General features: G+C 38.3%; 1 protein-coding gene across 3 annotated transcripts in view; it reads right to left on the bottom strand.

The window, feature by feature from the left end:
* Nucleotides 1-2316: 2316 nt before the first annotated feature.
* TMEM260 (transmembrane protein 260) overlaps nt 2317-23480 on the bottom strand; it is a 63764-nt gene continuing 42600 nt past the window's right edge. For 2 of the 3 annotated variants that reach the window (XM_015143770.3, XM_015143771.3), the window contains 5 exons: nt 20711-20859; nt 12816-12992; nt 10497-10550; nt 8958-9048; nt 2317-4593 (listed from right to left, as the gene is read on the bottom strand). In XM_015143770.3, coding sequence (XP_014999256.2) covers nt 4339-4593; nt 8958-9048; nt 10497-10550; nt 12816-12992; nt 20711-20859 — 726 coding nt within the window. In that variant the 3' untranslated portion in view covers nt 2317-4338. Of the gene's footprint in view, nt 4594-8957; nt 9049-10164; nt 10331-10410; nt 10551-12815; nt 12993-20710; nt 20860-23480 lie in introns of all 3 variants that reach the window. The other variant, XR_013395387.1, reaches the window with a different exon arrangement.

Raw genomic sequence — 23480 nt, 5'->3', positions numbered from 1 at the left:
TTATGCCATTTCCATATGTTGTTCTTCACCCCATACTTCTTATATGAGAATTACAACAAATCCTAAAGTTAAAGTTTTGAAATGGTTAAACCTTAGATTTGGCTTATTTCTATTTATCTTTTATTATACTTATCCTCATCTAATGGCAACTCTGCAGCTGCTCTGTGAGGCTGGATCACTGGGATAGGAGTAGGGTCTAATAATTGTGTCTTTGTGTCTTGACCTTTATCTTGTAACTTTCTCAACCTTGTCAACTCAACTTTTTAATATCATAGCAATGTCTGTATTGAAAATTAACCCTCACCCCTAACTTTGGATCTGCAGCAAAGAGCCAGAGAACTCCACTTTCAGGCTAATAATTGTTGGCTTCACATGTACAGTGTTGGAACTGCTACTTGTCCTTCCCATGTGGCATCACCACCCCCTTTTTTTTTCCCAATATGGCATGAGCTAATCTTTCTAGTACATATAATATCCATCAAATGTATGTTACATTGTTGAAGAGCAATCAGAATTTTTTTTCCTGAAAAACCCCCTTTTCAGGATATCTTCCTGTTTAATTTTCTATAGCTGAGTAAGCATACTGTACTATTCCTGGGGCTATTTAAAAAATACTGTCTGTGCTGATCCAAATCAAACAGACCTTTAGAGGGTACTGACAATGATGTCTTCATTGAATATGATCACTGCTAAAGCTTTAGCTCCTTGTTTGCTCTGTAATGCTGTGCCAAGATCCTAGCCTTTAGATGTTCCCAGAATCCCTGGAAACATTAGTTATTTGTTTGTGAGTATCAGCATTAGAATGGTTTGCATTCACAACAAAATGTGAATCTCTTACTGGGCTGAAGTTGTTTTCTTTACCTAACCATAAGACTTGAAGCCAGTCAGAACAGAATTTTAAGTAATATCCTGTGTTGATGCATTTATAAAACATACCAGAAGTCAGAGTAACAGGATCCTTTTTTCTTTTTTTTCAACCTTTGGTATAAAATTTTTCCCTAAATATTAAAGCATTAACATTTAAACATTCTGAGGGATATTGATGAGAACTATGATTAAAGATTCACAATATTTCACTTTTAAAACAAACTTAAAAAACTACTCTTCATATCCTAGCCTGATGACTTAAAATTACCAGCAGGGTATCATAAAAACAACCCTAACACTCAAAATGGGTTTTAAATATCATAAAGGCTAAACATTATGGTTCTACCAAGAGAAAACACTAAGAATATGAGCAGAAATAACATTTCACAATTTCTGTTTTAAGCTTTCAAAATAATACACTAGTAATTGATTCCCTTCTATTTTGGCTACATTTTGAGTAATAGAACAGAAGCATTTAACAAAATGGGTTCTTTTAAAAAAACAAAAAAAGGCAAGTCAATACCAAGAACCAAGCATACTCCCATCAGAAGGAACAGGGGGGCACAGGGAGTGCAGCCCACCCAGTGGTTAGATAACTTGAGAGCCACCATCCACTTCTCCACTTGCCCTCTGGTGCGTGCCAGCCTTGGTGCCAGGGCGGCAGGGCCCTGATGCATGTGGAGAGGCAGACAGTTTCATTGGCACCTCAGGCCGAAGTCCAGGCAGAATTTGGCCTTGTGGAGTTCCTGTCGTCTTGCCAACCCATGGCACTCCCAGGACACTGCTAGGAGAACGCTGGCCAAATCCTGCATGAGAAGTCACCTCCATCACAGTCCCCTCAGTGTTGGGGGTCAGACTACAGGAAACCGCTTTTATCAGATTTTGTGGTGTCTGTACACTAGCCAAGGAAAGTAAGAGAAAGAAAAAGAAAGCAACTTGTTTAACCTCGTCTAACAGAAAGGAAAGGATTCTCCAAAGTAGTTGATCTGGGAATGAAGCCCAACATCCCTAAATCTCAGCTCAGTTTACTAGTTTTTCATTTACCAGTGGTTTTTAGAAACTTATTATGATCCTATCTACTCTGGGCTATTATATCATTGGTTTCTCAAAGACAGAGTGGCCCAAAGCCGTTGTTGCACACACACAAAATAATCTATGTACCGTTTGACAACAATCTATACATAAAGCACATTCAGCCATACACATATCTCCATAGTACAGACACATATTTTAAAAATATTTAAAAGCAGAGATTCTCAAAAAGAGGTCTTCATTTGCCATTCTTAAGGCGACTAATAGGAAATATCACTTTCAATGAGGTTCCTCAAACACCACATGTGTATGCAGATGCAGAGATGGATATTCACATACCTGTGTATAGATGTTCAGAAACAAACACGACCATCACACATGTGTGCAATCTCTTTTCCGAACCAATAAAGACAATGCTTTCCTAAGAAATGTTTGAATTTTATTGTACTTTCTTTTTTAAAAGAAAAGAGAATATCATAATCTTACACAATTTCTTTCGAATGGATAAACTTAGACAATTTATCAACGCTTCCTTACATTTTTACACCACACTGAACTCCAACAGGTTTTTGTTTTAAGGTAAACCAGGTTTTTGGTCCTTCCCTGTGGAGAAGTTACTTTCAAGTCAGTGAAAGTTCTTGGCCCATGATTAAAAGTCTTTGCCAATTAGTACTCAACAACTTCAATTCATTTTTTTCTGGTTCAAGATGAGTAGGAGCCTAATAAGGCTGTGATAAAAGGGCAAAAGGCACTGAGAGCCAAAAGCGGATTAATGAGCTCCTCCATTTATTTGTCTTCCTAACAGCTGAACTGTTACAACTATTGACACTCTTCAAAAGGTTCCGCTCTGAACCCTGTCCAGGCACTGCAGGCTCCAATGGACATCTTCAAATCCAGAGAATGGAGGGGCAAGAGCTTCCCCTGTGTGATGCCAAAACCAACAAAGCCCCATGGATCAGGTAATGAAACTTCAGCTTTTCCCCCTTTGAGATTTATTTACTGGCAGCTGACAAGGGGCAAATTCAGCTCGAATTGTGCAGTCAAGGCCCTGTCAAGCTTTTAGAGGCACCCTTGTCTTGAAGCACCTTCATGACTGGCATTTCACTCAAAAGCCCTCGGCACTGGTCCTTAACAGCTTATGACATCACAAAGGACACTCCAGACAGATGCCTACATGGCATCCTGCAGCATTTTAAAAGAGAATTAGTGGTTTTAATTATGGTCGTCGTATGAAAGGGAACCATGCAAGCTCCACAGGAGACCTTTGATCAGACCCTTTTGCTAGTACAATGCCACGGAACTGTGACTATTCCTGGTAAGGGGCCTTTTCTTGCTGAATGACTCACCAGTGATCTTTGAATGCAGACAAGCTTCTAGCCCTCCCTCTTCATTAGTGAGCATTTCTATACAGGGGCCTATATAGTGCTTGGAGTCTAGGAGCTATACAATTGGGGGGAAAAGAAGCCCTACAGATTCTGGCCTCTACTTAGGAAGTGCTGAAGGACTCTGAGTGACTTTATTCATTAAAACAGGTTGCTATTAATTAACTGTCATAATAAAATAAAGAACTATTATTTGCATTTCTTACTATGTTCTCTTTAGTAATATGTATAAAAGATGCTTGTAACAGAAATGAATTTATTGAGCCACTTCCCCCATCCCCCCCAATCCCTGCCTTTTTTTTCCCCTTTGCATTTTGGCAGCAAGAGCCTACTAATTATTGGGCCTAGATCTCTGAGTCCAAATAGAAATAAAACATAAATATAAAATTAATTAAGAAAATGCAAAATCCTTTTTACTCACCAGTTTCTGCAGCTGAAATAAGCAAACATCAAATTAGCTTTTTTTTTTTTCAGTGATTTCCGAGAACGATCTAAGACAGTAAAACGCAAACTTTTTTCAAAATATCACCCACTTGGTGCTTAGCTTGAAGTATAAGACTATGTAACAACTATAGCTACTTTGTAAAAAATGTACTCTCACCTAAAGCCTAACATGATTCATTCTTTTTGTTCAGGAAACAGAAAATGTCTTTGGTCTGGTATTAATATCAAAAGAATTTAACTTTAAAACTGATTCCAATAAGCATGGCCCTTAAACAGTTCATGGTCAATATTTAGTTATATGAAAATGGTTCATTCTCTTCTAGAATCTAATCCAGCGCAGTCATCTGGTAAAAGACTGCAAGTCAGAAGACTTTTCATAAAGCTTCTCACTGAAATGGTAATTTGGTAACATGGGATAAACAGAATTTTGCATAAATAGTAGATCTTAGTCACTGAACACCCCATTAAACAGTACTGCTGGACCATGTTACTTATATCTGGGAGATGACTTAGTTTTAAATTTTTTATGCAGCTTCTTTTCTTGAAGAAAAAGCTTCCGGACTTCAGAATTTTGGAAGCTGAATGATGAGCAGGTTTTTCATATTTTGCTGTGTCAGACATTTTTCCTGTTTCTCAGACTTTGCAGTTCTTTTCTTAGGTGCTTTAGAGCACCTAAAATATCAGCTTGCTGTGGATCATTCCGTGCTTTCTGAGAGTACAGATGGAAATGTCTGATGGTTTCAGATAACAGCACTTCAGGGTCTGCATCTCTTGCCTGAAGACGCAGCATCCGCTCACAGGCAATGGCATAGTTTTTGTGCCAATTCACTGGGTGCTCCTTTTGCAAATAGACAATCTCCTTATAAAGCTAGAAAACAGCAGAAATGTTGGTATTCCATTGTTATTCTTTGACTTTTTTTTCAAAAACAAACAAAAAAACCACAGAGGAATTAATAACAAGAAACAAAAAATTCAAGCAGTCTCCAGTAAAAATCTAATCATTGCTAGGCCATGCAGAAAATGCAAGAATGTTACTGTAATTATTACAGTAGCAGGAGGCAAATATGCTGCATCTAAAACTGCTTCTGAGGTTTTCGGATGTTGCAGGGGAAACCTGAGACACACTGTGTTAGGACAAAATACTCTTCCTCCAGAAAGATGTTCTGGGGAAGGGATTTAGTTTTAATTCATGGAAAGCTATTTACTCCACAGGCAGAAGAGTTGAAACTCTAAATTTAGCTGTTGGAGGAAAAAGAAACAGCTTTCTTTAGAAGACTGCCTGGAAAAAGAACTTGAAGGAATTTAAATTTTTGTCCCACATTTTTGACAGAAATTTCTCTCTACATTAAAAATAACACTAATAACAATAGCAACGATAAAACAATCCAGACAAATTCATCATCACAGAGGCTGAGTGTGACAGAATTTAAGAGATATCCTTAAAGTGAGATACTGAAAAGCTTCACAGTATCCTGTAATTTACAATTTTGATAGTTAAAACTTTGCCCATAGGAATTTAGAATTTTGCTTTTCAACATCAGAGAGAGTATTAATTGTATAGAGTTAGATTTTTTGATATTGAGTTTTCTAGAGGAAACACATCAAAAATTTAACAAATAAAACACATAAATCTGCAAAATGGAATATTACAGTTGCTTATTTGGGAATCTCACAGCTTTCTTGGAGATTGTCAAGTTAGAGCTGTATTCACAGGCGTTTAACCTGTAGACTTTCTGAGACCACAGGAAAGCAATAGTGCTTTCTCCAAGAGACAAGTGCTTTTTGAATTAGACATGACATCGTTTAGTTAAAAGAAACCCAATCATATTATCTATTTTTCCAATTCCTACTCCAGGGCAGACAAATGCATACCTATTTTAAAATACCACCCTCACGAAAAATTCCATAATCCATGTTTGATATATTGTTTCAATAGTCAATAACCCTCAGTCATCCAGCTGCCTTTTAAAGCAAATTTCCCCTTAGTTCCCTTGATTTTATACAATAGGGAAGAGGCTGGGCATGGTGGCCCATGCCTGCAATCCCTGCACTTTGGGAGGCCGAGGCCAGAGGATTGCTGGAGACCAGGAGTGGGAGACCAGCCTGGCCCACAAAGCAAGACCCCCATCTCTAATTATAAAAAATAAATAGAAAAGAAAGAAAAAATGGGAAAGAATCACCATGCGCTTTCATATACATCAAGATTACTGTGAGCCTCCTACCCTTTTATCCTCTTGGTAAAATATCCAAAGTTGCTTTACCCTTTTCCTCATCATTTTTTGTCCAGTGGTTTCTCTTCCTGAGGCCTCCTCTGATAAGACACGGATATAAAGGCTGTAGCATGCTGCCCTACACAAAGTAGGCATTCAGGAGCTGTCCAGTTTTCAAAATCCTACTAAGTTTTTGTTGTTGTTGTTGTTGCTTTATACATACCAATTTTATTTTGTAAATTAAGTATAATACATATTTCTATAGAAATATAAACCTGTTAGATTCATGTTTGCTACTTTTTTATTTTTAATTTTTGCAGGTACACAATTGGTGTATATATTTATAAGGTACATGAGATATTTTGATACAGGCCTGCCATGCATAATAATCACATCAGAGTAAATGGGGTATCCATCACCTCAAGCATTTATCCCTTCTTTGTGTTACAATCCAATTATACTCTTCTAGTTATTTTTAAATGTATCATAATGTTGTTGGCTGTAGTTACCCTGTTGTGCTATCAAATACTAGATTGTATTCATTCTGTCTAACTATATTTTTGTACCCATTAACCATCCCCACCCCACCAACCCACACTAAGGTGCTGAAGTCCAAAATAGATGCCAATACTTCCAGGAGCATTTCCCCAACTGCTCCAGAGAATGGAGGCTCATTCATGACCCACCTACTAGTCTTCAGGCAGCAGGACACCTTCAAATGATGCAATTTATTCCTATAGGAATAAATTGGCTACTCCCTGCCCTGCTCCCCCACCATGCCTAAGTTATTAAGTCACCTGAACTTAATATTCTGTATGAGCTATTGAGTAGGATAATGTAAACAGCAACAAAAATATATTCTTTACACCTAACAAGAACATTCTTGAAAAACTAGCACTAGGGGTGGTAATTAAGTAATTACCATGAAGTAATTGGCCTCATTTGTCTTGTAAACATTGTCACACATCTGGAGACTATGCAAAGGAGATACCAATAATCTCTATTCACTGAAAAAAAATAGAGCTTGCTGACCCAAAGGGACAACAAATCCACAAGCGAGCTTTAGTAGTAGCCTAACAACGCACCATGGAAGCGGTCACTGATGAGAATATAAAGTATCAGTAAGTCTCAGCTTTCTCCCAACTAAATATTACTTGTTTTTCAAAGAATTACAAGGTATTAGAGATAAACAGGATTATTATATGAACAGGATATGAAAGACGATCTTTTCAAGTTTAAAGCCCATTTTCTTTTTTAGAAAAAAAAAAAAAAATAAAGGCCTGGAAAGGTTCATTGACTCACAGTTGACAATTAACGGCAGAGTGGGCCTAGAAGCTGGGCCTCCCTACTGCCAGACAGAACTCCAGCATGCTGCCTTCTATAATCGGGTATCTTGCTGTCCTCAAGTGGGGTGCCTCAGAGGGTTCCGCCTTTGCCCCCATGGCTCACTCCTTATGGACTGCTCTCCCCTCCCTCTCTCGCCTCCTTGCCCTACCATCTGTCTGGTTAGCTCCTTCTGATCTTTCAAGATGACACTCCAATGACATCCCCTCTGGAAGCCTTCCCTTCCTTCCTCCCTCACCAGCCTACTCCCCAGCTTGCTCCGGTCCAGTGCTCTGGGTTTCCGTAGCACCTCTGCGTGCCTCTCACAGCACTCTCAAGTCTGAACTGTGACTGAGGACTTGATCTTCTGTCTCTCTCTCTAGCCTGCCACCTTTTTGATAGCAGGGATAAGACTTAACTGTCTGCAGCACACTATTTGCTATGGAGTGGGTGCTCAAGAAATGCCTTGTGAGTGAATATAAGTGAATAAACAAGGAACCAGAGATCACAATTGAGGAGTAAAAGTAGTCATACTGATTGGACACCATACTATTTTGTCTTAGCACCAAACACTTGTCCTGGCTGAGTAGAACCACAGCAGTCTAGAGATGGCAGAAATATCTCAGCTGCTCATATATACAGGTCCTACCCTCTATATTCATTGGCCCTTGTCAGGATATTAGTTTCCTATAGAGCAGACTCTGCAAGTGTCTGAAGTGCCCAGTGCCATAAGTCACAGCAAAGCAGAGACTGGGTTACAATAGTGCCACAGCAAGCCTCCTGTATCTGCTCCCACTTCCCATCAGAGAGGACCGATGTGTGCAAGATCTTCAGTGTGGCTGTGTCTTCCGAAGGTTCATTTGGCTTCCTGGGGCCAGTCAGAAGACAGAGCCACCCTCCATGACTCTCTCTCTTCTCATGAAATCTCAACAAGCCACGGCCCTATCATTTCAAGTGGAGCCAGGGTCATGACTTTTGCAGAGAGAGTAACCAGCTAGAACTTGTTTTATATTAAGCTGTTATATTAGTTTCCTATGGCCACTATAACCAATTACCACAAACATAGTGGCTTAAAACAACATACAATTATCACCTCGCACTTCTGGAGGTGAGAAGTCATAAAACCAGCATGACTGTGCTCCTTCAGGAGGCTCTAGAGGAGAATCTGTTTCCTTACCCTTTCCTACTTCCTCCAGAGGTGGCCTGAACTCTTTTACTCCTGGCCCCTTCCTCCATCTGCAAAGTCAGCATGTAGAATCTTCAAGTCTCTCTCTCTGCCCTCTGCGTCTGCATCAGGTCTACTACTCTGACTCTGACCTGCCTGCTTCCCTTTCATGAGGACCTTTATGATTATGTTGGGCCCACCTGGATAATCTGGGATAACCCCTGTCTCAAGACCCCTAACTTAATCCCCCCACCCCTGCTTTGTTACATAGGTAACATATTCATAGGTTGTGGAGATTAGGACATAGACATCTTTTTTTGGGTGGGAGGTATTATTCTGCTTACCAGAGCCATTTACTTTGGATATTGTGATACAATTGAGGATTTGTTCATATGTGCTGCTTTATAACGCCCAAATCAAGAGGGAAATAAAAGAATAAAAATTATAATGTGATATACCCTCTATCCATCCCAAACAATCACCATCACCTTCCCACCAAATATATCTATATCTATATATAAAAGTATAACATACGTCATATGCATGAGCGTAGAGTTGAGCTTTCACTTTTGAAGGCATGTGAGCAGTTTCTGCCAGGTTAAAGATGAAGAATGGTGTTTTCATCCTGGGGGTGGGGATAGGAACCTTCATTAAAATCATACAGTCAATTGCACATTCAGGGCTAAATCTTCCAGGTTTCCCCACTGATAAGGGATGTACAAAATTCTTTATTGTATTATTTTCAGTTCTCTCATATTCATGGACATTTGCTCTGAACCAACAACAATCCCTCCACCAACCCGCCAAGATGCTGCATTCACACTAATGACTAAATCTTTTAGGAAAAAAGCCTACACTCGTCATCACTATTGTACACTGTTCATCCTCCAAATGTACATTATTGTTATGCAAGAGAAGCCAGGAAAAGGGAAACCTGCTGAGTTAGCCAACACATCCCTTAAGGTACCCATCATGAAGCTCATGCCATGTGTGCCCAGTTCTTCCAAGGTGACTAGACCCTTAGACCCCATGAACTCATCCAGGTTGTATTCAGAACACCAATTAAATCAATACCTGTGTAAATAATGACCTGCTTTCTTCTTTTATGTGATTTCTTCCCAGCTTTCCCACATTCAATCACAGTAAATTGTGCAAACATACGGTATATCCTTGATCTATATTTACAATCATTATTTTGCAGCTGTATTTCTTGACCACTATTTAAAAACCTCTTCGAACTTATGTAAGCTGTTTGTATCATAACTGTTCTCCGTGTACAGTCCCTGGCTCAGACTGGACATCAATACATTTTTGCTGAAGGAAGCACTCCCTATGTACAAGATACTCCGTCTGCATTACTTAGGACTTTTACATTAATACTTAGGCCAAAGTTTGTTAGTGTTATTATGATTTAAAAAAAAAAATGACAGGAACCAAAAGAAGTTGCATCACTATGAAATGTTCCATATAGGACAGGATGACCTCTCTCTTCTCTGAACTACAGGAAAGTATAGGCTCCATCAGATTAATATTCTAATCTCCTTTAACATGTCTGTCTGCTCATTAGACTATGCATTTCATGAGGGTAGGAAGTGTGTCGTATTCATATGTGTAGCTTCAATGCCTAGCACGGTGCCTGGCCTCCAGTAAGTATTAAATAAGTGCTTAACTAATTAACAGGCACATTACAAATGGAGGCAAGGTTGTAATGATTAATTTCTACTCAATCAATTACACTCACTTTAATTAAGGCAAGAAAGCATAGGAGAGATGAGTGTTCCAGAGGCAGACAGATGTGAACTTTGGACTCCATCAATAGCAGCAGTGTGCCCTTGGACAAGTAGCCTTTCCACATCCAGTTTGTTCTTTTATAAAACAATAACCTCAGAGGTTATTGTGGGGATGAACTGAAATATTCACGTATGATTAGCACAGTGCCTCAAAAACATAATTGCTCATAAATGTTATTTTCATTATCACTACTCACCCCTACTCTTGAAACTAAAACTGCCATAGGCTACTTCCCTGTCATATTAAAAATAGACTGCACACACAAAAATGTAGATTAGTCACCTCGCTTGCCACATTTCTTCATTGGCCACAGATTCCCAAGAAGATGGATCAAACCTGTAGTTACAAGAAAACAGTAATATTTTTCTGTCATCCACATTTTTTTTTTTTTTTGAGAAAGAATTTTGCTCTTGTTGCCCAGGCTAGAATGCAATGGTGTGATCTCAGCTCACTGCAACCTCCGCCTCCTGGGTTCAAGTGATTCTCCAGCCCTGGCCTCCCAAGTAGCTGGGATTACAGGCACCCGCCACCACATCCAGCTAATTTTTGTATTTTTAGTAGAAATGGAGTTTCACCATGTTGCCTAGGCTGGTTTCGAACTCCTGACCTTAAGTGATCACCTGCTTTGGCCTCCCAAAGTACTGGGATTACAGGCGTGAGCCACTATGCCCAGCCATCATCCACATCTTTGCAAAGGATACATCATGACTGTTTTATCATCTGACAAGGCCAATAAAATAAGACGAATCTTGAAATACTGATAGTGATCAAATTAATAAACTTGTTCTCCTAAAAAAGTTGAATTATAAGGAAGTTTGGGTTTTGGTAAATATCTTTTTTAAAATTTTTAAAAATTATACTTTAAGTTCTAGGGTACATGTGCCATGTTGGTGTGCTGCACCCATTAACTCATCATTTACATTAAGTATATCTCCTAATGGTATCCCTCCCCCCTCCCATCACCCCACCACAGGACCCAGTGTGTGATGTTCCCCTTCCTGTGTCCAAGTGTTCTCATTGTTCAATTCCCATCTATGAGTGAAAACGTGGTGTTTGGTTTTCTGTCCTTGTGATAGCTTGCTAAGAATGATGGTTTCCAGCTTCATCCATGTCCCTACAAAGGACATGAACTTATCCTTTTTTATGGCTGCATAGTATTCCATGGTGTATATGTGCCACATTTTCTTAATCCAGTCTATCACTGATGGACATTTGGGTTGGTTCCAAGTCTCTGCTATTGTGAATAGTGCTGCAATAAACATACGTGTGCATGTCTTTATAGCAGCATGATTTAGAATCCTTTGGGTGTATACCCAGTAATGGGATGGCTGGGTCAAATGGTAGTTCTAGTTCTATCTTCTTAATCTGCATAATGAGCTCCCATGCCTCAAGAGAGCAAACAGAAGATCAATGGGAAGACATTGGAAGTATCTGGGGAGCCAGCCGTTCATAAGAACTGTATGTTAGATGGCAACAGGGCAGAGGTGAAGTGTAGGTCACTCTATGGACAGAAGTAAGAGCCAAAGAGCTGTGAGACAAGGGGATCAGCCTGAAGAGAAGGGACTCCTGGCTTGGGAAATCACTGCTGGAGATTTGATGCTGCTCAAAGAACAATGGCCAAGCCATTTGATTTTTCTTTCTCTTAATTAAAAATTTTCTTACTATGTATATATTTGATAGAATGGGGATAGTGAGCAATGTTATGTACCGGTACTAGTTGTTCAGCTGTTCTTTTTCTTATGATGGCCGTAGAGTGCTTTGATCATCCATCTCTGGCTGTTATACAACAATGTGGTCTGTATTTGTGCATACTGACTTTTCAAAAAACCTTTACAGTATTTTAAAATATAATCTTGTCTGTTGCTCTTAACCTATAAGCAATAGGTTATATAATCTTTAAATAATTCATAATTTCAAAAGTAAGTATTGGAGGCACATTTCTTTAGATAGTGACTCTGTGTATGTGTGAAAGCAAGTAAAAGAATCGCTACTCCATAGGTAGAGCAGCCTAGATAGTGACTCATTTTCTGTATAGGAAAGAGTAAACTCTATGTAGAAATGCTTAAAGGAAGGCTAGTAATGCCTCTAAAACATAACCAGGTTGATGCCAAGAAACTCTGAAAACAAAGTTACTTAAAGCTGAGTCTTCCCTCACAGAGAAGTTATCTGCCATTCCTAAAGAAAAAAAAAGTGACAAGTTTGCGCAAATGGAAACTATCATAAGCAACAGAATGCCTTTTAAAGTTCAACTGCAGTTAATGAACCTCTTCCGCTTTTAGGGCAATGCGCTATAGGATGGTGGACGATGTAGCATTCAGAGACTTGGAAGTAGAAGGTGCCATCATCTATCCTCCATCATGGTATCCACACAACCAGCACCCTCTTCCCTCCACTCTCCCCACTGTTTTGTAAATAGGAGAACGAGAAAGACACGTTCTCTTTCTGTTGTATTATGGTATTTTGTGGGTAGCAAGTAACAATATTAACAATTAATAAAAAGTAAAACAAAAAAAATTAAAAGGCATCTCAAAATGTAGTAGTTTTTTTGGGTACTCAAAACTGCTATGTTTATATGCATCAAAATGCAACTGCTGTTCATACCTTCCATATTCTTCAGTCCAGTTGTAGATATTTTTTGTAAGTTTAATCCATTCCTCAGGGTTGAATACAATCTCCAAAGGAACTAATTTGTCACAAGACCCCCATGGCCAAAGTGAGTAGTTCTTTTTCCAGGTTGGGTCGCCTTCATGAATTCCTATGCAAACAAATGTTTCTTTTCTGTTGGAAACAGAAAAATACATGATGTACTTAAAATTTAAAGTTCTAAATGTTAAGTAAATATAATTCATGAAAGATCATTTTTAGATTTTTTTCCCAATATTTATTACCTATATGATTTTGGAAAAATTACTGAACTATCTGGGTCTAGCCTTCTCATTTGTGAAACAGGTACAACAACTATCTTTCAGAGCTGTTTAAGATTAATGAGATATCTGATATAATTAAGTGTCAAAACATAATAGAGGCTGGACATGGTGGTTCACACTTGTAATCCCAACACTTTGGGGCTGAGGTGAGGCCAGGGGTTTGAGACCAGCCTGGGCAACACAGTGAGATCCCCATCTCTATTTATTTAAAAAAATAATAATAAAGTTCTAGTTCTGGAGAAGAAGGAATAACTATAGTCTACCTTGTCTCTCCCACTGTACACAACTTTAATTCCTGGACACAGAATATGTGGAGCAGCTATCTGAGGACTCTGAAAAGTAAATGGTAGAAAGAAGATTGAGAAAAAAGACCAGAATTAGACGTTCTACCACATTAGTGATAAGTTTACCATTTTTCTCCCACCCCCCTGGGGGAAAAAAGGAAGCTCAAAACTCAGAAGTATGTTTCAAATAAGGACCAAAAAAGCTCCAAGAAAAGTCCCCACATTTTTTTGTAGCCCAAGAAGTAGAAAAGGGGACTAAGGTTTGGAGACAGTGGAGGAAATCCCCCAGGTCTTTTTCCTTCTCTCCTTTCCCAGGTGCCAGGCAACACTGTGGCATTAGTGGAGGCAGCAGCATAGTGAGAGTAGCGGTGGGTTGGCAGGCACCCAAAACTTCTCTCTAAGCAGAGACATTGTGGTTCCAAGAGTGTGGGGCAAATCTCCATTGCTTTTTGTCTCTCTCTGTCCTTCAGCCTGGCTCCAGATGCAGACACAGTCACGGGAAGGGCATAGCAGAAGAAAGAAATTAAAGCCCCAGCTTTCTGGCCAGAGAACCAAAAAGGAAGGCCCCAGCAAGTTGGAAAGTAATGGGGTGACCACAGAAAGGAGAGAGATGAAGAGAGTAATCCCATAAAGTTGTATATAAGCTCCTTGCTTATCTCTGAGCTGAGCATGCACAGGTCTGACCCTAAACAGAGTTTGTAAAATTAACCACAGGGCAGACCACCACCCAGGTTCCAGACTGGGTACCCGGTAGTGTTACCATAGGTAGCTAGTCAGGATGAGCAGGGCAGGAGATGGCTCCCCTCCGTCCCACCCCAACCCCACCAGGAATTTCAGAAAACCATCAGGTGATGGTCAGACAGTTGTCACACTGCTTCTCTAAAATAGTAACTGGTCACAGACAGCACCAGGAAAAGGCAGTTTCCCAATAGATAGAAACACCTGAAACTGGTGATCAGCAACTTCCTGAAAAGATCTCAGGAACTGAACAAGTGGGCTCAAGCATGTGCACTAAGAGGCAAAATAGCAGAGTTTAATGGGTATATGATCTCCTAGGGCCATTCCACCAGTGAGGGAAGAACACAAGTGAGCATGCATACAACTCCAGTAAACACACTGCAGTGTCTCTCTCTCTCTCTCTCTCTTTTTTTTTTTTTTTTTTTTTTTTTTGAGACAGAGTCTTGCTTTGTAGCCCAGGATGGAGTGCAGTGGCACGATCTTGGCTCACTGCAGCTTCCACCTCCCAGGCTCAAGCAATCATCCTGCCTCAGCCTCCAGAGTAGCTGGGATTACAGGCATGCACCACCATGCCTGGCTAATTTTTGTATTTTTAGTAAAGCCAAGGTTTTTCCATGTTGGCCAGGCTAGTCTTGAACTCCTGACCTCAGGTGATCCACTGGCCTCAGCTTCCCAAAGTGCTGGGATTGTGGGCGTGAGTCACTGTGCCTGGTCCACAGTGCACATTCTCACCTCCCAAGTGCTAGCAGGCTACTGCACAACCAGGCAGTTCAACCCCAGGGAAGAATCAGGGCAGAAGGGACACAAGACCTTAGAAGTATGCCAACATAGTAACCCTGAGTCAAAGGTCAAATGGGGCAACTTGTCTTTCAAGTCGCCTGCTTGGCCTTCTTCCAAGTGTAGTTTCCTTCCTTTCACTTCTGCTTTAGAGCTTTTAATAAATTTTACTCCTGCTCTTAAACTTGCCCTGATCTCTCCTTCTGTCTTATGCCCCTCAGTTGAATTATTTCTTCTGAGGAGGCAAGAATTGAAGTTGCTGCAGACCTCTATGGGTTTGCTGCCAGTAACTCAGACACTCGCCACCAGTAACAGTAGCAGACCCATGGGATTGATCCAAATAGCACTGCAAATGCTTTGGAAACAGAACTGGTATTGGAACCACAGTTCACAGAAGGCAGGCCAGAATTTGAAAGCTGAGATTAACCTGGCCAAGGGCTTGCTAAACAAACAAACCAAAAAGTCATCATTCTCCTTGGGATTTAAATAAGACCCAAATACGAAAAAATTTTTTTACAATTCAAAATTACTCAGCATATGAAGAACCAGAAAAACCTCAACTGATAAAGGAAAAGACAATCAATAGATGTCAATTCTAAGATGACACAAATGCTAGAATTGTCAGTCAAAGACTTTAAAACAATGATTATAACCATGCAAAGAAAGGCAAATACTCTAGAAACAAAAGGAAAGATGGAGAAGCTCAATAAAAAAGTAAAATATATAAAAAGGAACCAAATAGCTTAATATAAGTTTGGTGAGACAGTATGTCAGGGAATTTGAAGAGAGAGAGAGAGAGAGAGAGAGAGAGAGAGAGAGAGAGATACAATTTAAACAAAAAAAGAAAAACATTGAAAAAATGTACAGAGTTCAGGCATCTGTGGGACAGTACCAAAAGGTCTAAATTCATTTCATCGGAGTCTCAGAAGGAGAAAAGAAAGACTGTGAAACAGGAAAAATTATTTAAAGACATAATATATGGAAAGTTCCCAAATGTTTTGAAAGATACAATCTTACAGGTTGAAGAAACTTGGTGAACTCCAAACAAGTTAACTCAAAGAAATCCAGTTTTCTGGATTTAGTTTTCAGAAACTAAAGACAAATAAAAAGTCTTGAAAATGGCCAGAGAAAATACATTTCACCTAGGGGAACAATTATTTGAATTACCATAGATTTCTACTTAGAAGCTACTACACAGGCCAAAGAAATGTAACTTACATTTTTTTTTTTTTTTTTTTTTTTTTGAGATAGGGTTTTGTTCTGTTGCCTAGGCTGGAGTACAGTGGCACAATCATAGCTCACTGCAGCCTCAAACTCCTGGATTCAAACAATCTTCCCACCTCAGCTGCCCAAGTAGTTGGGATCACAGGTGTGCACCACCACGGCCAGCTAATTTTTTTTTTTTTTTTTTTTTTGTAGCAACAGGGTTTCCCTATGTAGTAAAGGTTGGTCTTGAACTCCTGGGCTCAAGCAATCCTCCTGCCTCAGCCTCCCAAAGTGCTGGAATTACAGGCATGAGCCATTGTGCCCAGCCTAAAGTATTATTTTTAAAATGCTGAAGAAAATAGTATTATCAACCCAGAATTCTATTTCCACAAATATTCTTCAAAAAAGAAGGTGAAATAAAGACATTTTTAGATAAAGGAAAACTAAGAGAATTCACTGTTAATAGTCTTGGTTTAAAAGAAATGCTTAAGGAATATCCTCAGAATGAAGGGAAATCATACAAGAGGAAAATGTGGAATATCAGGATTGAAGAAAGAACAACAGATCTGGTAAGTATCTGAATAAATATTGTAGACTATTTTTTTCTCTTAAGTTCTTTAATATCTGTATGACTACTGAAATAAAAATGACCCTATCTGACATAACATATAACACAAAAAGTAAAAGACTTATATGGCAGTAAGGTTTCCACATTCTGCTTGAAGTGGTAAATTATTACTCCTACGTAGACCATGAAAAGTTAAGTGTGGATGCTGCAATCTCAACAGCAACCAACTTCAAAAAAAACTAAACAACAAAAACTTTACCAAGCGATACAGTAAAAAATCTCAATACACATTTTAAAAAGAAATACAAAAAGTCAGCCAGGCACAGTGGCTCACGCCTGTAATCCTAGCACTTTGGGAGGCCAGGGCAGGTGGATCACTTGAGGTCAGGAGTTTGAGACCAGCCTGGCCAAAATGGTGAAACCTCCGTCTCTACCAAAAATACAAAAATTACAGGCACATGCCTGTAATCCCAGCTACTTAAGAGGCTGAGGCAGGAGAATCGCTAGAACCTGGGAGGCAGAGGTTGCAGTGAGCCAAGATTGTGCCACTGTACTCCTGCCTGGGTGACAGAGTGAGACTTCGTCTCAAAAGAAAAAAAAAAAGAAATACAAAAAGTCAATTAATCTAAAAAAATACAATAAAATAGTAGACATACATGTAAGCATATCAATATTTATATTAAATGCAAATGGTCTAAACACAGCAATTAAAGATAGAGATATCTGAGATAGTAAAACGACTCAAATATATACTGTCTATAAAACACCCATTTTAAATATGATATAGGTTGGTTAGAAACAAAAGGATGAAAAACCACAAAACCACAAAAACATGAATTAAGTTAAAACCAATAAAAAACCCCAGAAGATTTTTTTCCTTTGGTATAGACAGAGAAAAGTGCAAATATAATGCAATGAAGAAAGGATAATCTTTGTAGCAAAGAGTATGAGGACAATTTCATATCCAAACACAAAAACAAAACTACAGAACTCATAGAACAAAACATGAGAAAATCTTTGTGACCTGGCATTAGGCAAAGAGTTCTTAGATATGATACCAAAAATATAATTCATAGAAGAAAAAAATTGGATTTGAATTTCAAAGAAATAAAAAAGTTTTGCTCTGCAAAAGACACTTGTAAAAGACAAGCAACTAACTGCGAGACAATATTTACAAACTGCATATTTGACAGAGGTTGTGTACCTAGAACATATACAGATCTTTCAAAACTCAACAATAAGAAAACAAACAACTCAATCCCAACCCTATGCAGAAAAACATACTCACACACAAATGTAGATGAACGTTTATAGCAGCTCTACGTATAAACGCCCCAAACTGGAAACAACCCAACTGTCCTTCAATGAGTAAAAGGATAAACAAACCACAGTACATCCATACAATGAAACATTACTTAGAAACAAAAAGAATGAACTATCGATACACACAGCAACTAGGATGGTTCTCAAAGGCATTACACTAAGTGAAATATACCAATATCAATAGGTTACATACATACTTTGATTCTATTTATATGACATTCAGGAAAAGGTAAAGCTATAATGATGAAGAACAGATCAGTGGTTGCCAAGGTTAGGCCTGAGGGGACAGTATGACTATACGGGAGCAGCACAAGAAAGTTCATGGAATCACGGACTGCTCTGTGTCCTGACTGCTGTGGTGGTTACACAAATGTACACATGTGTTAAAATTCATAGAACTGTATACCACACCCCCTAAAAAGTAAATACTACTGCTTGTTAAAAATAAAATAATAGGTGCTCACTAAACATTAGCTAGCTTCCTTTCAGAGGTACACATTTAGATAACTTTCATGTGATGATGGTCCATCCCTTTGAGGGGAAAAAAAATCTCTATCACATGCCTTTAAATAATGCATGTCCTTTGACTTAGTAATTTTACTTCTGATAATCGATGCTAATAATTTAAAATTCTGCCCCTCCACAAAAAAAACCTACATATACAAAGCAGTTGTTGTAGGTATAAATTTATTATAGTTAAAATTAGATACCATGTTAAATATCTGCTAATAGTTTTATTCACTTATTTTTAAATTACAGTACATGTATTTACAAATAGTTTGTAAAAACATAAGGAAATTGTTTTATGATAGTAAGTATAAAAAACAGGACACTTATGCTTTTACCTTTGTAAGACATTTTTTATATGTGTGTTGTTTCTGAGTGACTAGGACAATGTTTTCTTCTAGTTTTAAAAAAAAATTCTCATTCTGTAACAAACACATGCAACTTTTACAATTAAAAACTATTTAAAGAACTGATATTAATAAGTCATATTTATGCAGTGATCTTTGTTAGTCAAAAATATTAACAATAAAACTTTATGGGGCAGAATGTTCATCATCATTGTATATTATAATAGCAAAAGTCTAGAAACAGAGAGAATATCACAAAAAAATCGAATATTTGTTACATTATTATGCATCTTATGAGAATATTAGCCAAAAATGACAATAATATACATGGGGAAATGCTCATGATATAATGGTAGGTTAAAAAAAATTGGACAGATAATGATATCTCAGCTATCTATAATACAGTATGTATGAGTATGTGTATTTTAAAAATAAGTCATTCATGTTAAAGATGAGTGGAATCCAACAATATTTATCAAAATACTAACAGCATCTGTCCTTGGGAGACAGATGATACTGATCATCTTTACACTTTTCTGTGTTGTTTAAGTTTCCTCAAAGAACATACGACATTTCCATCATATTGTTCTTGGAACATTTTGGACATGCAGTTTTTATTTTAAAAATGCTGAATGAATGTCCCCAAACAGAATTAATGGCTTCCTTATCCATGCTGCCAGAATACTTCGCATATGTTGTCAGTTAAATTATCTATCTGTTCAGTAAACACCTACTGAGCATTTACTATGTCTGACACTTTACAAGGCATTGATAGTATAGAACTTATCCCACCAAATTATGGCTAGTCGCATTCACATCTATGTATGTACACAACTAGATTGTGTTCTACTTGGATTTGTAACTGAACCTCATTCATCTTTCTACTGCCGGAGCCTAATACAAGTTGTAACGCAGCAGACATTCAGTAAATGCTTGTGGGATTGAATTCTTGAAAATTCACAAAAATGCCAATTTGGGGATGTTAATGGTTCCTAATATTTTATCTAGAATAGAATAATTAAATGTTACCCTCACAGCACATTTATACCCATTACTTTTGTTTACTCCATGAGCCACATAAACTTCAGGCTCTAAACACCCAAAATACCACATTATTATGTTCTTAGCAAGGGATAATTTAACTTTGGGATTTACAAAGACATTCTTCATGAAGTCTTCTTTATAAGAAAAAAGAAATCATGAAATAAGTGTTTCTTCTTCAAGCTCTGGACAATCTTAAGCGCTTCATGGCAGAAGAAATGTTCAACACTATACCATTGGGGGAATTATTTATTCTTGACCTAACTACAAATAATTTTATGTTCTCAAGTACAGAATTCACAATTCTCATATTTTATCTCAGCTAGCATAAACTACGTGTTTTTCTTATTTATAAAAATGTCTTATCCTTTATAAAAATCTTTGAGCTATTTTTATACAGTGATTATTCCTGAAAACATTTGCTTTACACTTAAAAGGGGGACCATAGTGTTGATCGGGGGAACTATAATTGCTTGCCATCCACCTGCAATGATTTCAAGTAGGCAGGCACATCTCCAATTTCTGTGAATTGTACTCAGATCTTATTTGCTGTTCTTGCTAATCTGTCTTTATTTTTCCTTTACCCAAAACAATAACATTTATTTCTGCCTGGCCTTATTTATGCACAGATATTCAATTTAATTACAAAGATAATCTCACCAGTGACAGGGAAATAGGTATAGAAAATTGGTCTTTTGGATGAGGCACAGCTGCTACAGAAACAATTTCAGAAAAGCTTAAGATTTTAGAAAAGCTATTACATAAAAAGAATGCTTACTGTTTATTTACTTCAAGAAAATGATAAAGATTAAATGTGACCATTCCACTAGGTAATATTCCTTCCACAGGATTCCACCGGTTCCCAGGAAAGTTGACACCTGGCAAGTGCTTTGCCATCTTGGGTAAATACCACTCATAAGTCATCATCTGCCAGAAAAGTCACACATGATGTCAGACTTTTAATATATTTCTTAAAAAGAATCAAGTTTATCAAGTAATGGCAAAAACCTAAATTACTTTTGCACCAATCTAATACATATATAATTGAAAAATATAAGCACAACTGAGAATGTGGTAATGATTACTTTTTTAGTGATGTAAACCTTGGATTTTATTATGACTATCATCAGTCACATCAGTACCTTCTTCCAATTTACCTCCCACATTTGATTCCCCAGAAGGATCTTCCCCCATTCTAATACCTAGAGCAGGAACCCCAAACTGGGCTGCACAGCAGGGGCCAGCATTACTGCTGTGCTCTGCCTCCTGTCAGATCAGTGGCAGCATTAGATTTTTCACAGGAGCGTCAACCTATTGTGAACTGCACATGTGAGGGATCTAAGCTACACGCTCCTTATGAGAATCTAATGCCTGATGATCTGAGGTGGAACAGTTTCATCCCAAGACCATTCCCCACCCCCACCCCCAACCCCCAGTCTGTGGAAATACTGTCCTTCATGAAACCGGTCCCTGGTGTAAAAAAGGTTGGGGACCACTGACCTAGAGAACGTGCATTCAACTTTAAGAACCAGTGTAAATATCACTTCCTTTGATGCCCTCCTCTGTCTCCACAGCCAGAATGGCATGCTCCTCTAGTACTTTGTACTCACCTCTATTAGAGCCTGCTCCTCACCAGACTGTGAGCTCCTAGAGAAAAGGCACTGTATTTTTTCATCTCTGTGTCTCTGCACCTAGCACATTGGCTGGCATAGAATAGTTCTCACATTTATTATTATTTTGAGACAGTCTTACTCTGTCACCAAGGCTGGAGTACAGTGATACGACCTCGGCTCACTGTAAGCTCCGCCTCCTGGGTTCAAGCGATTCTCCTACCTCAGTCTCCCGTGTAGCTGAGATTACAGGCACGTGCCACTATGCCCAACTAATTTTTGTGTTTTTGGTAGACACGGGGTTTCACCATGTTGGCCAGGCTGGTATCGAACTCCTGGCCTCAAGTGATACACCCGCATTGGCCTCCCAAAGTTCTGGGATTACAGGCATGAGCCACCACGCCTGGCCAGTTCTCAAATTGTGTTTGCTGAAGTTGAAATGCCTTTGATGGCCAGACTAGACAACCTAGACAAAATAGCCATTATTTTATTCATTCAAAAAAACAAGTATGCTCATCTATAATGAATAAGATATAACCCCTGCCCTGAAGAAGCTCAATCATGTAATAATCTAGGCCTCAAAGTTAAAAACTCTTTTGGCATTTCAAATTATCTGAATTTATTAGCAGCCCTATATTAATTACATATCCTTACACGTTTACACATTCTTTTGATTTAAATAATTTACTTATATTAGAAAAAAATCATTTTACTTAATTCTATACTTAATACATACTTAACTCTATACTTTGATATGTATCCATTCCCTCTTTTTAAAGAAGAGACTCCCATTTATACCACCAAAGCTTTGTTATGTTTGGATATCATCATTTGAGAAATTGTGCTTATGTTTTACTTGTCTTATATATTTAACTAGCAAATGACAAAGTAATTTTAATCTAAGTCTAAACTGTAAATACTCAGAAAAATACTTACTGAATTAGGCTTTATTGCCCAATAGTTCCAGTTCTGGAGGATATTAACATTAATTACATACCCACTGTGTGCTATGGACTTTATTGTTCCTCATTTAATTCTCATAATAACCTTGCTATGTGAGAATAACTGTATCAGACACTGTTGATTGCCTACTCCACAGTGAATACCTTCTTCTTTTTCACTAATGCAATCTTGATTTTGATCAGGTAGCTCAGGCTGCAATGTTTTCAGTCTAGTCGTTCTCCTTTGCTAATGAGCAGTTTAGGTGTGAGTATATGACTCAGTATGGGTCAGTGGGGCCTGAGTGGAGGTCTGCTGAGGGACTTCTGGGGCACATGTTATTCCCAGTAAATAGAAAGAGAGAGGGAGACACCCAGAAGAAGCACCGTGCTTTGTTTTAGGTAGTGATGTTTGGAACTGGGCATCCATCCTGTGACTGGGAGGGAAAAGTCAAGAGAATGGCAGAAAAGCTGCCTCAGAAACTGACGTCCCTGAACTGCTCATATTATGTTAGATAGGTGATCCTAATATCACCTATCTCCAGACTGCTCGTCATGTGAGGCTAAAAACTCAGTAATTTCAGTCAGATATTCTGTTTCTTGCATTCAAATGCATCCTAACTTATATAATGATGACTTACATTTCATAAATAAGGAAACAGAAGCTCTGAGAGGAAAAATCATTAGCCCCAAGTCACACATCCAGGAAGTGACAGAATGAGGACTTGAGTTTAGGTCTAATTCACTTCCTAATCCATGCTTCTCAACTACAGTAGCTGACATCCTAAACAGTGTTTAAAATCATAGTGTGGAACCACGTTATTAACAAATAACCTAGCTTTTGTCAGAAACTAGACTGAAGATCAAATTGATCAATCGGCATCCATGATATAAATGCAACTGCTTCTTAAAATGTAAAACTGTATATTTACGAACCTGTTCAAAGTTTTCTCCAAAAATTATAATTATTCATTAATTCAATAAAATGCATTCAGTACTA

This window comes from Macaca mulatta, chromosome 7, assembly GCF_049350105.2.
Source record: "Macaca mulatta isolate MMU2019108-1 chromosome 7, T2T-MMU8v2.0, whole genome shotgun sequence".
Classification (NCBI taxonomy): Eukaryota; Metazoa; Chordata; class Mammalia; order Primates; family Cercopithecidae; genus Macaca; species Macaca mulatta.
This window is presented reverse-complemented; position numbering and strand designations above follow the sequence as displayed.